Below are 16077 nucleotides of genomic sequence, written 5' to 3'. Positions count from 1 at the left end.
GCTTTTTGTTTGTTTGTTTTTTGAGACAGATGCTGGAACTTTAGCCGGTAAGCCACAGCCATGTGGCGATACACAAATGAATAGAAATGGGTTAAATTAATATGTAAGAGTTAGCCAATAAGAAGCTAGAGCTAATGGGCCAAGCAGTGATTTAATTAATACAGTTTCTGTGTGATTATTTCAGGGCTAAGCAGCCGGGAACGAAACAAGTGGCCTCCTCTAACACCTGTTTTTGTTTTTCCACATAGCATCCTCTTTGACATTCTTCATTATTCCCTTCAGGAAGACTTCATGAGCCATTCCCTCCTTATTTCTATGATTTTTCCTCTTTCTCTCATCCTTATCCTCTATTCTTTTTCCTTCTTAATCACAGCTTTCCATAGCTTTAACAATCTCTGAAGTCTGTGAGTCCTGACAATATCTAACTTTCCCCTCTTAGCTTCTTTATCAACTTGATTTTTTTTTTCTTTTCAAAGTCGATCTAGTTGACTTCTCCTTATCTTCACTCACCATCCCACTCCTAATATTATTAAATGAAATTCAAATACACCCATGTTAATCTTGGTTACGTATCCCCAACAGCTATTGAAGTAAAAAGGAGCAGCTATTGTGCATTGACCAGTATGACATTTGCATAGTGGAAACAACCAGGTGCTGCGGTTGTTCTCACAGTTAGTAACCTGCTCAGAAATAATCTAGAGTTTAAATCAGACACTCCAAAGAGCTATTTTCTACACCTCAATTCTATGACATCTAAGTACCACTTGAATATTACAAATACTTAAACTGAAGAACACAGCTACTTAAAAAAAAAAGCCAAAAATAGAATAAGACAAATTTGTAAATCATAACACAGTAACATAAGAAACCACATTCAGCTTAGTTTTTCCCACCTACCTCTATTCTCTGCGCAGGCCCAAGACAGTTTCTTTATTAATCAATGGTAATCACAGCATACAGAGGGGAATCCCACATCAAACAGGCCTGAAACCTAAATGAGCAATATACAATCAGAAGCATGACCCTTACGTGACATGTGTACGAGAGTGGAAACTAAATGAAAAAAAAGAAGAAATAGAAAGAATATGTCTAGAGTAAATGGTTGGCAGAGCTGCCCTGAGCTGAAAGATGAAGTTCTCACACTCTTCTGGCTCTAGCTGGTTCCATACAGTACCGCAAGTGGGAGGAGCAAGGGAGAAGGAAGGAGGTTGTAGGTCCCTTCCTGCTAGTTCTTCCAGCCCTCTGCAGGTCTCTTCTGGACCTGCGGGTCAGTGTGTGAGACCCAGCTTCTGCAGCTCTCTCCTGGGCAGTTGGCAGGGCCTATAGCTGGACTCTGATGTGTGCTTTCCTGCAGGGATGTCCCTGGCTTCAGAAAGTTCATAGAAAACTTCACCTCTTGCAGACTAAGAGCTTACTGTGTACTTTTTTAATTCAGAATTTTTTTTTAAAAAATTAATTATTTATTTTTCAATTTTTATTTTACATTCTAACCACAATTTTTCCTCCCACCCCTCCTACAGTCCTCCCTCGCCTCCCCTGCAGGCCACCCCCCCCCATTTACTCTTCCCAACGGGTAAGGGTTCCCATGGGGAGTCAATAAAGTGTGGCACATTAAGTTGGGTCAGGACCAAGTTTCTCCCCACTGCTTTAAGGCTTAGCATGGCAAACCACCATGGGCTCAACAAGCTAGCTCATGCACCAGGGATGCATCCTGGACCTACTGCCCCTCAGATAGTCCAAGCTTCACTACTGTCTCTCATACAGAGAGCCTAGTTCAGTCCCATGGAGGCTCCACAGCTGTCGGTCTAGAGTGCATGAGTTTCCTTGAGCTTGGGTTCAGCTGTCTCTGTAGATTTCTCCATCCTGACCTTGACACATATATTCCCTCCTTCTTCTCTTTAACCGGGTTCCTGGAACTCGGCCTGCTGCTTGGTTGTGGATCTCTGTATTTGGTTCCATCTTCCTGTGTATTCTTTACACTGTTTTCTTTCCCCGAGTTTTAATGATGATGCTTCTATCTCACCATAGTCTCCAGAAGTCCTAAACACAGAGCGGTTTCAGTGACTATTTTGCTACTTGTTTTCCATCTCTGTTACAGATTTCTCTCTTTCTCCTTTCTTGTGTTTTTTGTTTTGTTTTGTAGCAAAGTGGTTTTCTTCAGTGACATGTTATAGTTCCTTATTATTTTTTGTTTATCTGTTATAGAGTTTTGCTTTGTGGTTACAATGAGGCTTGGTGATATTTTTGTATAAGCATCTGTTTTCAAATGTTGCCAACTTAACATTGTTTATAAATATAAGAAAAGAACTAGGGAGAGAAAAATACTGACACAGAGAAGCCACGTCTATACAGGTGTGCCTGTCTTGGCTGATAGGTTAGACCTTGTTTCACAGGGTTCACATCTGGGCAAGGTCAATGATGCTTTACCCCATCCATACCTCCAGCTGCCACTCAGCACCTACCGTGACTTGAATGCGAGCCAGCATGGAGGAGGTTTTTAGTTCAGTGCCAGCCTGTCCACTCCGTGTCTTATAACCGAGCTATGAGATATTTTCTCTAGTTCTGGTAGGACGAGAACTGTGTTGTCTAGGAGTTTCGGGGGGCCTCCCAGGCTCACTCCTGCAGAGGTGTTTCCTACTGGGAATTGGGATCTAAGTTAATATTCCACTATTTCCAAGGGCAGCGGTGTCCAGTCATGCAGGGCAACTTCTTTAAATTTGCTTTTTGATTTTTTTCACATTGTGTTACAATAAAACAGCATCCCTATATGACTTTTTTATACTCTCTTTATTCCCAGCTAACCTTGTCTCTCCTTGTAGCTCATTTCTCTAATCCTCCCACCTCCCTTCTTGCTTTAATCTTACCATTCCGTAGTTTCTCTCTTCCTTTTCCTTTTTCCTGTGTCTGACTACCTCCCTCCTCTTCTTAGTTTCCTGGCTTCTGTAAGTTCCATGTAAAGCAAACAGAACTAAAGAGTTGAAGCTGAGATTCACATATGAGAGAGAACATGAGGAGTTTGTCCTTCTGGGCCTAAGTTATCAAAGTATTCTCTTTGGTTCTGGCCCTCACTGTGGAGGTCCCTTATTTTGTATAATGCCTTGGCACTTACCTCTCTCTTTCTTCTCAGATCACGGTCTATGTTTTGATGCCTTGGCTGGGAGAACAGCAGGGTAGGCTGTAGCATCAGTGCTGCACTACTGGGTCACCCTGGGAGCCCTTAGCCATCTAAGACCAGGATATCATAGGGGCGGGGCCAAGGCACACTTTGCTGTGAGCTAGCTACTGCTGGGGTGCACTCAGCTCACTGCAACCCCTCAGAGTTGATACTGGCCCAAAGAGAGCTCCAAATAACTGGAGCCATGGATCCCTACCTGGCAACCAGGTTAAGCCTGGAGGCTTTGTTTGCAGCCAGTAGCCTGAGAACAGGCCCCATGTTTGATTTCCAAGCCACTATTCCATTTCCAATGGGAGGACTCTTACTGTCTAATCTGCTCAGCAAAGTCAAGGGAGGGGCGGTGGAAGAAATCCCTGGGCTGCTCGGCCAGACAGATGTTCAATTGGACCAGCATCTGGTTGGTATAACTTCAAGGGTCTGCACAGTCTTGAGGATTTGTTTGAGGCACATACTCTGGCTATAAATGATGCAAATGAAACATAAGTCTGTTTCACCAGGGGACATGCAGTCCTACTGGATGCCAAGTCCAGAGGCCCTGTTCTTAAGCACTGATCTCTGGGTATGGGAATTTGGGATCCACCTAGTGCCTGGTCACACTGTTTAGCACTGAGTTTCAAAGCAAGGTCCTATGCCCACGTTCCTTCCCCGCTCATCAGTAGATGGAATATTGCTCTTTGCTGTGGCCCAAAGGTTGGGTGATGGAGGCAGTTCTTGAAGAACAATGGTCCAACAATTTAGTTTACAAAGAACATACTGGCAGAGGCCATGAGGCTCTGCCTGACGCTGAGTTTCACTGTGATGTGCCTGGTGCTAGCTCAAGTTTAAGGCTTGGACTTGATTACCCCACCCAAGTGGGAGGAATCTCTTTCCACAGTGTGCTGCTTGGAGTTGAAGGAACTCAAAGTAAGTTTACTTTCCACCTTCAACAGTATACCTTTTCATATTTTCATGGTAAATCCAGACACTGGTTTCCCTCAGCTGACTCCCTCAGCTCCCATGAAGGCAATCTGGAGAAGGAATAGTTCTTTGGGTTTATTGCTCTGCGAAGAGACCAGGGCTGGAGTGTCTAATTCAGCTGTTTTCCTGGTCTTCTACCCATAACATTTTATCATTGTCTGCCTCATGTCTGCACAGTAGGGAACTGGAAGGTAATTGAGGAAGTAGGCAAAAAGAAGAGAGACACATGTGTCTTTAGATTCGTGTGTCTTTTCCCATTGCACCATACGCAACAGCCCCTCAAATACGCAGGAAACTACTTGGTCCTTCCATCCTGCCATCTCTGTATTAGACTAGAAGAGAAAAAAAATGCTATGCAGAGCAGTTTTTAAAAGAATTAAACTCCTTGCTGGTAAGTGTTTATTCCACACTTCCAAACACAAATACAACAGCAGGATCTGGGAGGGCAGCAGTCCAGTATAAACTTTTGGGGCTGCTACAATAACTTTGGAAATAAGCCAGTGATTATATTAGCATTGTACTGGCTCCTCAGTCTCTCCTAGAAAACTTCCTGCTAAACAATGAACTGGAGAGTGTGTTATGGACCTTTGTGTTTAAGTAGCCCAAGAAATGTTAATATGTTTTTCTGTGTTCGACTCTTTTAGCCAAATTACTTCAACCATACAGATCTATTCTCAGTGGCCATATTCACCATCGACCGAATCTTCCCTCCGGACTCAGGAGTTTGGGTCTGCAGTGTGAACACAGTGGCTGGAATGGTGGAAAAGCCTTTCAACATTTCCGTGAAAGGTACATTTCACTGGCTATGGTAAGGGTATGCTCTTGAAGCAGTGATAGGGCCTGGCGGGTCATGGCGTAAATTTTAGATTTTAAGCCTTCCCATAATCAGAACCCACTGAAGGGTTGTGGCAGTGGCTATATTAAAGAATTACTTTTAGTGTAGATAGCAGTAAGGAGACAGAACCGAATCAGAGCTCGTAGAGGGGTAACTATGAGATTATATCCAGCAGGGAGCTTCAAGGGGCAGATCCTCCTTCTCCACTTGACAACAATAGCAACCCCCTAAAACGCAAGGATGAATCTGACTGCTAACCTTTTATTCAGTTCTTCCAAAGCCCCTGCATGCCCCAAATGTGATTGACACTGGACACAACTTTGCCATCATCAACATCAGCTCCGAGCCTTACTTTGGGGATGGACCCATCAAATCCAAGAAACTTCTCTACAAACCTGTTCATCAGTATGAGGCCTGGAGACATATTCAAGGTAAGGTCTAGACACAAGAGGCACCAGCAGGAGGTGTAGTGCCAGGAAAAAGATTTCCCCCACATATCAAACTCTCCTTCTACCCTCATTAGCCCACGCTGCATTTCAGACTATTTTGGTACATGAAGAGGCCATGAAAGTTCCAGAAATGACTTTCCAAATGCTGCTGAGCACTTTGGGACACAGACGTAGCCATATCGTGGGTTACTATCTGTATCCGCGCTCCTTTCCAGGCTCCTGAGCCTCCAGTTGTGGTTTAAGAACTATATCATGCCTGGCCGTGGTGGAAAGTGTGTGTTTCTACCATGGCAACAAGAAAGTCCAGGGCCATGCTGGAAAAGTTGAGGTGCTTATTCTGCCCGAATCTTGAGCACAGTTGTTTCTGCTCTGCTAGATTTTCTTCCTTCTCATTTCCGACCCTGTTTTATCCTGAAGACTCCTCACACAGAGGGTTTTATAAAAATTTGAACATGGAAAAGTTTAGTCTGTGGCAGACAGGATTGATCGCACTTGGGGTAGGAAAAAGAGAGGCAGTGGCAGTGAGAGCTGCCTGCCCCTCCCTGTTTCTGGGGGAAAAAAAGAATGCAGCAAACTGAGACAAAAGATGATGAATGTCATGAAAAAGATAAATGTATCTTAAAACATGTAATTTTTATATTTGCTGTGTAATAATGTAAAACAATATTTTTTTTAAAAGTATGTAAAAAATAAACAAAGCATTACCAGCTTCTCATGCTGTCCTAACTGGGCCATCTTGCAGGCAGCTAATCATCAGTGCCCTGCTGGTGGGCAATGTGGATCCGGCCACTCCTAATTTCAGCAGGTTATGCCCTACATGTCCCTTAAATTTCCTTTGTTTTATTTATATAGACACTTGAGAAAGTTATAAAAAATAAGATAAAGAGGACCAGATAGCTGGCTCAGTGGTTAAGAATAGTCTTATTGATACAGAGATAGGACCTGGTCTCAATCTCCAGGACCCACAAGGCGGCTCACATTTGTGCATAACTCCAGTCCCAGGGGATTAAAGTCATTCTTCAGACCTCCATGGGCACCAGGAGCTGACATGGCACACTTCTATATGCAGGCAACAAACCCATACAACACACACACACACACACACCCATAAACAAACATATAAAAATATAAGAAAAACAGGGGTTTGGCTCAATAATGCAGCTGAGCTTGACATAGTAAATAAACAGACAGCATTGTTTATTACCTAACTCCTTGGACTCCATTGTAGACCCAACCCAAACTTGGAATCTCAGGGATCTAAGGTTGCTTTGTAGCTTTTCTGTTTCCAACATCAGTAGCTGGTGTGTGTGTATGTGTGTGTGTGTTATGGTTTTAATAATAAAAATGATCTTCTAAGAACTGTTAAACATAGTTCACTTTTTTCTTACCCATAAGCAATTTATCATAAGGTAAACTAGAAGTTAAACTTTGCAACATTCACAGATATGAAGACAGAGATGAATTGACTAAACAAATGGTTAAGAGCAAAGTGCATGCCGGCTGTTTGTGGAAACTGTTTCTAAGAGGCTCTAGAACCCTCATTGTGAGGATATGGCTATTAGAGATCCATTGTCTGCTAACATTAAACAAAAACCTTCTGGGCCTTTTTTTTTTCTCTTGACAGCTTGATTGCAATCAGTGTGTGTCCTTGAAAAGAATGAAAATAACATTATTTTATATTATGTTAATTGACCCTCCCAAGTCTGACATCCTGTGTGACAGATCTGTGAGGCTTAATTTTGCAATTGAAAATGTAACAATGTAGACATGGCCTAGAAATATACATGCTAATGTACACACTGAAACCTGACATACCTGTTCAAAGGCCTAAATTCCCTTCCATTGGAAACGGTACATCCTTGAAGATGGAATTACCTCTTTATTTCATCAAGACACTGCTTTTTAAAAACCTGGTTTAGTTCCCCTTGCAGGAGCAGTCACTCCGGGTTTAAGGAACATAACAGGACCCAAACTGAAGGTTTCTGCGCTTTCTCTCTGCCAGTGATGAACGAGATTGTCACACTCAACTACTTGGAGCCTCAGACTGACTACGAGCTGTGTGTGCAGCTGGCCCGTCCTGGAGAGGGCGGAGAAGGGCATCCTGGACCTGTGAGACGATTCACAACAACGTCTGTCGGTCAGTTGAAGCCAACAGCCATTTATTCCTGAGCTGGGTGGGAGCGGGTAGGAAGGGGAAAGAGGAAGGAAGACCAGGAAGGGTGGTGTCGGCTGAGTGGGTGGGTGGGGACGGAGGTGGAAGGAGCTCGCTGTGGAATGGGTGGGAAACTGACAGGAAGGCTCGAAACTTCAAGCCAAGCAGATCCTTTATTTGGGCTGGACTGCTGGTCAGGCTCCCTTGGGGAGGGGGACTGTGATCATCCCGGGGACAGAGGAGGAAGCAGATGAGCCTGCAGGAAGGCAAGGCCATCCCTGAGGACTTGAGATTTACTTAGCAGCCACTGTGTTGAGCCTTGACTTCTGTGTATCACCCCCAGCTTCCTGTTTCCATCCCAAGGGATCATACCAGGCTTCTGCCACAAACACACTTCAGAAATACAAGTTTATTTATTTAAAAAAAAATAATTTCTATTTTCAAAGTAATCCATGCCCATAGTTCAAACATCAAATAGAAGGAAAGGCTTTTGTCTGAGAACAGTCCTTCTCGGCTCTACCCGCCCCCTCCTCCGGCCCTGCTTTCCATCTGTCAGCCTGTTTCCATGCTAAGCTGTTTCTTTCAGTGTTTGCCTTCATGTTGCTAAGTCAGTCGTTCTAAGGTTAGTATCCATCAGAATCACCCAAATTCTTCTTTTTTAAGTGTGTTTTAAAAAAATGCCAGACCCTACTCCAAGAATCTTTAAATTTTTTTGTTTATTGTTTTGTGTGTTTGAGTGTCTTGCCTGAATGCATGTCTTTGCAAGACATTCATGCAGCGCTGGTGGAAACCAGAGGGCCTTGGATCCCCGGGACTGGAGTTATAGCTGGTTGTGAACCATCATGTGGGTTCTGGAGATCAAACCTGGTCCTTTGGGAAAAAAGTCAGTGCTCTTAAGCCCTGAACTATCTCCCCAGCTCCCACCCACCCTGAATTTTTGATACAATAGCTTTGAAACAAGGTTATGGTTCAACAGTTAGGGGTCTCTTTCTCTCGCTTGCTCGCTCACTCATTTTTTCTTTCTCTTTCTTTCTCTCTTTTCTCTCTCTTGCTTTCCTCTCCTCTTCTGTCATCTCCTCTCTTCTCCTCTCTTTTCTTTCTTCTTTGTTTCCAGATAGGGCTTCACTCTACAGTCCAGGCCTGGCATTCACAACTTAGCCCATGTTGACCTCTAGCCGTGGTCATCCTCACGCCTCAGCCTCTCCAGTGCTGGTCACAGTGAGTCACACCTATGGAACATTTCTTGATTTATTAGTGTTTTTCATCATCTCCTAGCCTTGCACTGTGTGAATGGAGGAGGAGCTCTTGATGTATGCATACTCATTGATGCTAGCCTGCATTCTAGTTTCCTGCTACTTGATGCTCCTCTGAAACCCTGGAGTGACATGTGTAATATTCTCTTCCTGTCCTTTGACTCGTTCCTAGTGTTCCAGCATTCTTTCTCTATCTCCCAATGAGCGTTTTATAGTAGCACGTTCTTCTGTGTTTTCTTTGCAGTACCCTGTGTTCTATAGCGGGGCATAGTTGTTTAGCTCTGCCTTAGCTTCCTTGTCACTCAGAACAAGTTCCCAAGACACAGGAAGGAAAGGTGTGTTTTGACTCGTGGTTTCAGAGGGTTTGCTCCATGGTCACTTATTCTATCTGTGTAGACAGAATATACTGGTGGAGGGAGCCCATGGCAAAGGGATCTTCTTCCTTTTATGGTAGACATGAAAAGCAGAGTAGAAGACAGAGCCAGGCACCAGACAACTCCGCATCCAGTAAGTTAATCATCTGCGTATGTTTTATGTCTCAGTATTCTAGAATGTCCGAAAGCAGCCCCAGCCTGTGAGAGCCAAGTCTCTGGTACGTGAGCTTTTCAGGGGACAATTGGCATCCAAACTACAAGAGCTTCCAGACACAGAAGCTTTTAGCTGGAAGCCCAAAGCTCGAAGTCAGAGGTTTATTGCTCTAGACCCTTAAAGGCTTATGGCCCAGAACTTAATGAACTAACACCTAGCACCTAAGTTACAGCTCTAGAACTTTGGCTGTTTGGTTCCTAGAGCCTTCATCTTAATAGTCATCTCCTGGGACTTGTAGTCCTTGAAAGCACAGCTCCCACCCCAGCTCCTTAAAACTTGTCTCATAGTCCTCTGTAGTCCCAGAGTCCCCGCCATCTCTCTCACCTTCTTGATATTCCCACTGTCCTCCCTTCTTATAGACTCTGACATTCATTTCTCTGTAAACTGTCTAGTCACTTCTAAGGGAACAATAAGAAATGGCAACCCACCCCTACAGAGTTTGTGCTATATTTTTGATTATGTTGAACCCCTACTACATATATGTATATGAACCTGCTACATATATATGTTATATATACAAACCCTGCTATATATATGAAAGGTTCACACACACACACACACACACATACCACACACACACACACACACACATCCCTACTATGTCATTACACTGCACTTAGAGGCAAGTGACAGTTAATTCTCCCTTAGTTTATTGAATCCAAGGAGGAAGGCCACAATCTGACTCAAATGGAAAGTATTCAAGGGACAGAACACGAATAAAATCTCCCCAGACCTGCAGCTCTGCCCTCCCGTCCTCAGAATGCGTTCCAGCCAGGATGCATTCAGAGGCCTCTTGGAATATTTCAAAGCACTTATGGGGTCAGTGGAAAGGGAACCCTTGAAGGTGCCTCTTTCCCACCAAGTGAATTCTGCTGATGTTTGCTTTTCAGTTTGTCTGGCAGCAGTACTGTTTGTTCTAACTGAGGTGGGGAAGGCAAGGGATGCCTGGAGGGGGGGCAGTGAACGTGTTCTGAGCTCATTGCTGAGAAAAAAAAAAAAAAAAAACAGCCAAATCTGGGTGAAGGTAACTATGTCGCCAAAGGGAAGCTAACATAGAGATGGCTGCCTTTAAAAGTCCTCCCCCTACCCAAAGCGAAGGTGGAGGAATTTTACAAGTGTTTTCCGACACTCGCCTGTGTAGTGTCTTTATAAGCTGACTGAGGATGGCTTCCGTAGGGATTCAACTTCAGGCTAGCAGAAGGAGTAGACGTCACCTCTCTTCATTTCAGAAAGATGCCAAGGAGATATGGGCCCAACTTCTAGTCTCATTAGTCTATAAACAGCTGGGTAGGCTCTCAGGACTCTTCTTGCTTCTTCTGAAGGAGAATTTGAAGTGTTTTTCAAATTCCTTTTTTAAAATCACACCATAAAGAGTTGGGGGCTTTTTTCCTTAAATCTGAGTCTTATTACACTATATTGCACGTAAGAGTTTAACACCACAGGGACACTGTCTGTGTATTCTTGTGCTGTGACCACCATTTGTAAAGCATTGCCATGATCTAAAATGTTCTCACGCTATGCAAATCAGCCCCCCCCCCACACCAGGGGTGATGATGCCACTGACCTGAAATCAGGAAGGAAGGTTCTTTTCACGCTTTAAAGGGACTTTTTATTTGGAACCTATAAATCAATTACTGTTGTTAATTAAAAGTAGACATATTATTCCTTTATTCATTGACGTGAGATAGGAAAGGAAAGGAGGGAGGGAGCACATATTGACAGAATTCCTAAGACTTCCCAAACCCTCACATAACCATTGTCTCATATATGGTCCCATGTCTGGAAGACGAGACCGGCTGTGCCATTTTACAGGTGAACTTAGGTTATGCATTTGCCCAGATTACAAGATAGAAGTGGGATGCTCCTGTTTCTCTATTTTTAAAAACTCACATTATTTCTTTTGGCAACTTCTCTGGTATCCCAGGTTCCTGGGTAAGTGTGGCCAGGCAAGAAGTGTTTATAGTTGGTACCATAATGGGATCAGGATGGGGCTAGGGCCAACCCCTCACCATAGTGATGTGATACCTGAAATTCCCCTGCTGGGAGGAAGTGACCAGACATTTATAGCTTGGAAATGTCTTTCTCAAAATGGTAACGAATCAAAACCCTGAGTTCGCTTCTATCAGTTTCTCTGCTTTCCTTTCTAGTTGTGGACTTGACTTCTAGGGGGTTTCCATTACCCATAACACTATAAATTTTTTGGTGAGCTCCTGTTCTTATTCATTTCTAGTAACCCTTGGGATGGCTCTATAATTTCATTAAAGAATTTTGATGCTTTGCTTCCCCCCAGTCATTTACTATTTTAAGTAATACTGTAATGAACATCTCCATGCACAGATACATTCATCTTCCTTTGGAATATTTATTTCCCCAGGATAAGTTTCTGACAGTCAGGAGCTAAAGCCAAAGGATATGGACGTTTTTTAAGGTTCTTGGAAAAGTTACCCATGCTGCAAGTTGTTCTCAAGAAGGCTGTAGTTCTGTGTTAAAACACCCAAAGTATTTATAAAAATTACCACAAAAATTTGCTGTTGTGTTAGGAGGGGAAGGGTCACGGCTGCTCGCTTGTGGTTTTTGGTAGCTTGTGGGTATTTTATGTAATTCTAGAAGCCAAGATTGTCTTTGGAGATGCCCTCTGGAGCTGCCATTACTTCTCTCCAAAATGAAAATAACCATCTTCTGGTGACTTTCTAGGACTCCCTCCTCCAAGAGGTCTCAGTCTCCTGCCAAAGAGCCAGACAACTCTGAATTTGACCTGGCAACCAATATTTCCGATCTCAAAAGATGAAATTTATGTCGAAGTTGAGAGGAGGTCCATGCAGAAAATAAGTGATCAGCAGAACATCAAGGTGCCGGGGAACCTGACCTCGGTGCTGCTGAACAACCTAAGCCCCAGGGAGCAGTACATTGTCCGAGCCAGGGTCAACACCAAGGCCCAGGGGGAGTGGAGTGAAGATCTCATTGCCTGGACCCTCAGCGACAGTAAGTAACGGGTGCTGCCCCTGCTCATCCAGCAATGTTTGCCCTCTGTCACTGGAACTTAACTTCTAGCACAAGTCCCTAGAGGTCATAAGGACATTTATTATCTGGATGAAGGCTAATAGCATTCATGGAATCATCTTAATGTCCTTTAGTATTTATTATACTGGAAAGTCCACTGGGATTTGGGCAAGATCATGCTGCAGTTTGTCTGTCCTTGCTATGGACTTGTTGATTAATAACAATATCATCAGTAGCAATAATAAAGTTCTCTAGGGCTTTAACAGCTATAGGATAATTTTTAAGGATATTTATTGTTATAAATCTTTATATACATGAATGCTGAGCCACATGAATGAGTCTTCCCCAATTTTATAAACAAAATAATTTTCTTTGGAAATTTTTATAACATACTGTTATCAGAGTTAAAAATATTTATGAGAGGAGTAAAAATCTCTTTTCTTTAAAAATGTTTTATAGTCCAAGCTTTCTGTATTTAGATTGGTTATTTGAAACCCCAAGGTTCTTTGTAATATTGAAACTTCTTTAACTTTGGAAAGTGAGTCTAACTTGATTCATGGAATGAGAACTCTGTCTTTGCAATCTGAAGCCTTGGAAAGACAGCCAAGAGATCCTTTTTTGGCTATCCCACCTGCCACGTGATCCTCACTAACCCCAAAGTCAAGGCTGTCTGCTTCAGCTGGTTCTCTTTGCTCAGGAACATGTAGGAGAAACAGCTCCGTATTTCCTCAGTTATACCTTCTTATACCGGCGACTCATGAAAGTCTGCACGATTTTGCCAGTATTTAGGGATTGTCATTGCCATAGGTAGAGTTTCTACTGTAGCGATAAAACACCACAGCCAAAAGCGGCTTTGGTGGAAAGGGTTTATTTGACTCACACACCCCATGTTGCAGTCTACCAAGGGAATCCAAAGTAGGAATTGGAGGCAGGAACGAAAGCAGAGGCTGTGGAGGAACAGTACTTATTTCCAGGCTTCCTCAGCCTCTTTCTTAGACACCTGCGGCCTCAGGGGTGCCCCTGCTCAGGTGTGTGGCCCTACCCACAATGGGCTGGGCCTTCACAAAGCAGCAGTAATTATAGGCCAACCTTTGGGAAACATTTCCTCTTCTCAGATAGATCTAGCTTGTGTCAGTTGAAAAAACAAACAACCAGAACAAGCATTCACATTATATATTATATATATACATATATATACACACATTTATATCTATAGATGTAGATACATTCTATATATTTAATTGTGTGAAAGTTAGAGATTATAGAATAGTATATGTCATGTAATACGACATAGAGAATGAACAACTATCATACTTTGTCAGATGTGCTTATTTATTTATTTATTTATTATTTTTCTCTGCTCCCCTTCCTTCCTCTACTCTCCCTTTCTACCCTCCCCTATGGTCCCCATGCTCCCAATTTACTCAGGAGATTTTGTCTTTTTCTACCATCATCCTGATTTTCACAGTAGCTGCATAGGTTCCCCCAGTAGATAAGAGTTGCTCTTTCTCTCCATCCCCACCAGAACTTATCATTTATTTTCTTGATGGCAGCCATTCAGCTAACTGGGTAAGGTAGAATCCCAACACAGGTTTAAACTGCATTTCCCTGATAGCTAAAGATGCTGAACATGTTTTTAAATAGTCACTGTGTCCCACAGATTGCTTCCTATGCTCCACAGAAGGTTGTTTTTTTTTTTTAAATTAACTTTTAGGCTAATTTTCTATGCTATTAGGATCCTTTTAAGAAAGCCCTTACCTGTGTCTATATCTTGAAGTTTCCCCCTGTTTTGCTGTAGCAGTTTGAGAGTTTCAGGCCTCAGACAGTCTTTAATAACCATTTTGAAATGATTTTTTTGAGCAGGGTGAGACATAGGAATTCAGCTTCATATTTCTATATTTGGATATCTAGGTTTTGTAGCATCATTTGCTGAAGAGGCTGTCTTGTTTCCAGTGTATCTTCTATGACTTTGTCAAAAGTTAGGTAGTTGTAGGTATGTGGCTTTATTTGTGAGTTCTCTGTTCTAGTTCATTCATCCACACGTCTATTTTTGGTGGCAGTACTGCGTGACTGTGGCTCTGTGACTATTTGGGGATTTTGTGCTTTTATATAAATGTAGGGATTTTCTATAGTTCTGTGATAAATGTTACCAGACTCTTTCACCACTCTATTACACAGGGGTAGCTTCCAATCCGTCTTTTTACTCAGGAGTCTTTAGCATGTCGTTTATCAATTTCTTTTAACATTTATGTTGCTATCCTTTATTTATTTGTATGTTTGCTACCATAAAAAACTTGTAATGCCTGTTCTTATACATGTTCCGTGTGCACAGGGTTGACAGCTACTGGAACATATCCAGAAGTGAATATCACGTGTAGAGTTCTTCTGAAAGAACCCAGGGAGCATGCACTGGGCCCAGGAGCACATAAAAACACTGCCTCCCTCTGTCCACCTCCATGTCCGCTCCCTGTGTTGACATCACCTGAAGTTGTTGTCAGCCAGGTTTAGTTTACCAATCTTAAAAGCCCACGGTGTCTCAGGGAGACTGCAGGGATGATTCTGCCCTGGGAACCTCAGAACATGTTCCTCTGACCCTGCCTGGATCCCTGAATGGAATGTGGTATCACTTTCCTCAAATCTCTGGAGTCTTGTCTATAAGGGCTTAGCACATGTTCTTGCACATATGCTAGTGTGCATACCATCTGTGACTGTGTTTGGGGTAAAGAGAAACATGCAACACTATTGGTAAGACAATGGAATCTGGAGCAAAACTACCAGAGATGAATCTCACATCTTTTCTCTAACAGTGGTGTGACCCTGACTGAGTCCCAAATCTCTGTGTCTCAGTCCTTACAGTAAGGAAGAAAAAAATGAGTCAAAACCTGGACCAATTAGAGGAATATATAGCATATTTTAAACACCATATAAATGTTAGCCCTCCTAGTCTTTTCATTTCCTCCAGAATCAAGAACATTGTAGATGGGTAAGGGAAGCAACAGAATTCCCCAAGCCTTCATTTCCTGGAAGGAGACAAACACGTGATATATGTATTGTATCGTCGTCTCTGGGCCAGTCTCTCACATCTACAGAAGCCACGCTCCCGCCAGTGGACTGGAGTCAGCACTTAGGGAGAGCTGCTTCTGTTCGTGGCAGTGAATGGCAGTGAACAGTATGGTAATGCTCTCTCAAAAGCACATTAATCTATAATGTGGCAGGAGATCTTAAGTAAATTCTTTTTTAAATTTCCAGTTCTTCCTCCTCAACCAGAAAACATCAGGATATCCAACATCACTGACTCCACAGCTCTGATTTCGTGGACTATAGTGGATGGCTATTCTATCTCCTCCGTTATCATCCGCTATAAGGTTCAGGGCAAAAATGAAGACCAGCACATTGACGTGAAGATCAAGAATGTCACCATCACTCAGTACCAGCTCAAGGGCCTGGAGCCAGAGACTGCATACCAGGTGGATATTTTTGCTGAGAATAACATAGGATCAAGCAACCCAACCTTTTCTCATGAACTGATGACGCTTCCACAATCCCAAGGTTGGTAGAAGACTGATATCCCCGCAGGGCATTTTGGACAGCATCAGAGAATCCTGTCTTGAGATATTTGCTCCATATATGTGCCCTGGGTTGTCATTCATTTGTCCTAATAAACTTTA

At 42.9% G+C, this 16077-nt stretch overlaps 1 protein-coding gene across 2 annotated transcripts in view; it reads left to right on the top strand.

The window, feature by feature from the left end:
• The window catches only part of Tek (TEK receptor tyrosine kinase), a 103836-nt gene that overhangs the window by 66039 nt on the left and 21720 nt on the right, over positions 1-16077 (top strand). For both annotated transcript variants that reach the window (XM_057784399.1, XM_057784398.1), the window contains exons 9-13: positions 4777-4921; positions 5237-5398; positions 7419-7553; positions 12104-12391; positions 15659-15958. In XM_057784399.1, coding sequence (XP_057640382.1) covers positions 4777-4921; positions 5237-5398; positions 7419-7553; positions 12104-12391; positions 15659-15958 — 1030 coding nt within the window. The remainder of the gene's footprint in view (positions 1-4776; positions 4922-5236; positions 5399-7418; positions 7554-12103; positions 12392-15658; positions 15959-16077) is intronic.

This window comes from Chionomys nivalis, chromosome 11 (genome assembly GCF_950005125.1).
Source record: "Chionomys nivalis chromosome 11, mChiNiv1.1, whole genome shotgun sequence".
Classification (NCBI taxonomy): domain Eukaryota; kingdom Metazoa; phylum Chordata; class Mammalia; order Rodentia; family Cricetidae; genus Chionomys; species Chionomys nivalis.
The sequence above is the reverse complement of the archived record's forward strand: the minus strand, read 5'-3'. Positions and strand labels throughout refer to the sequence as shown.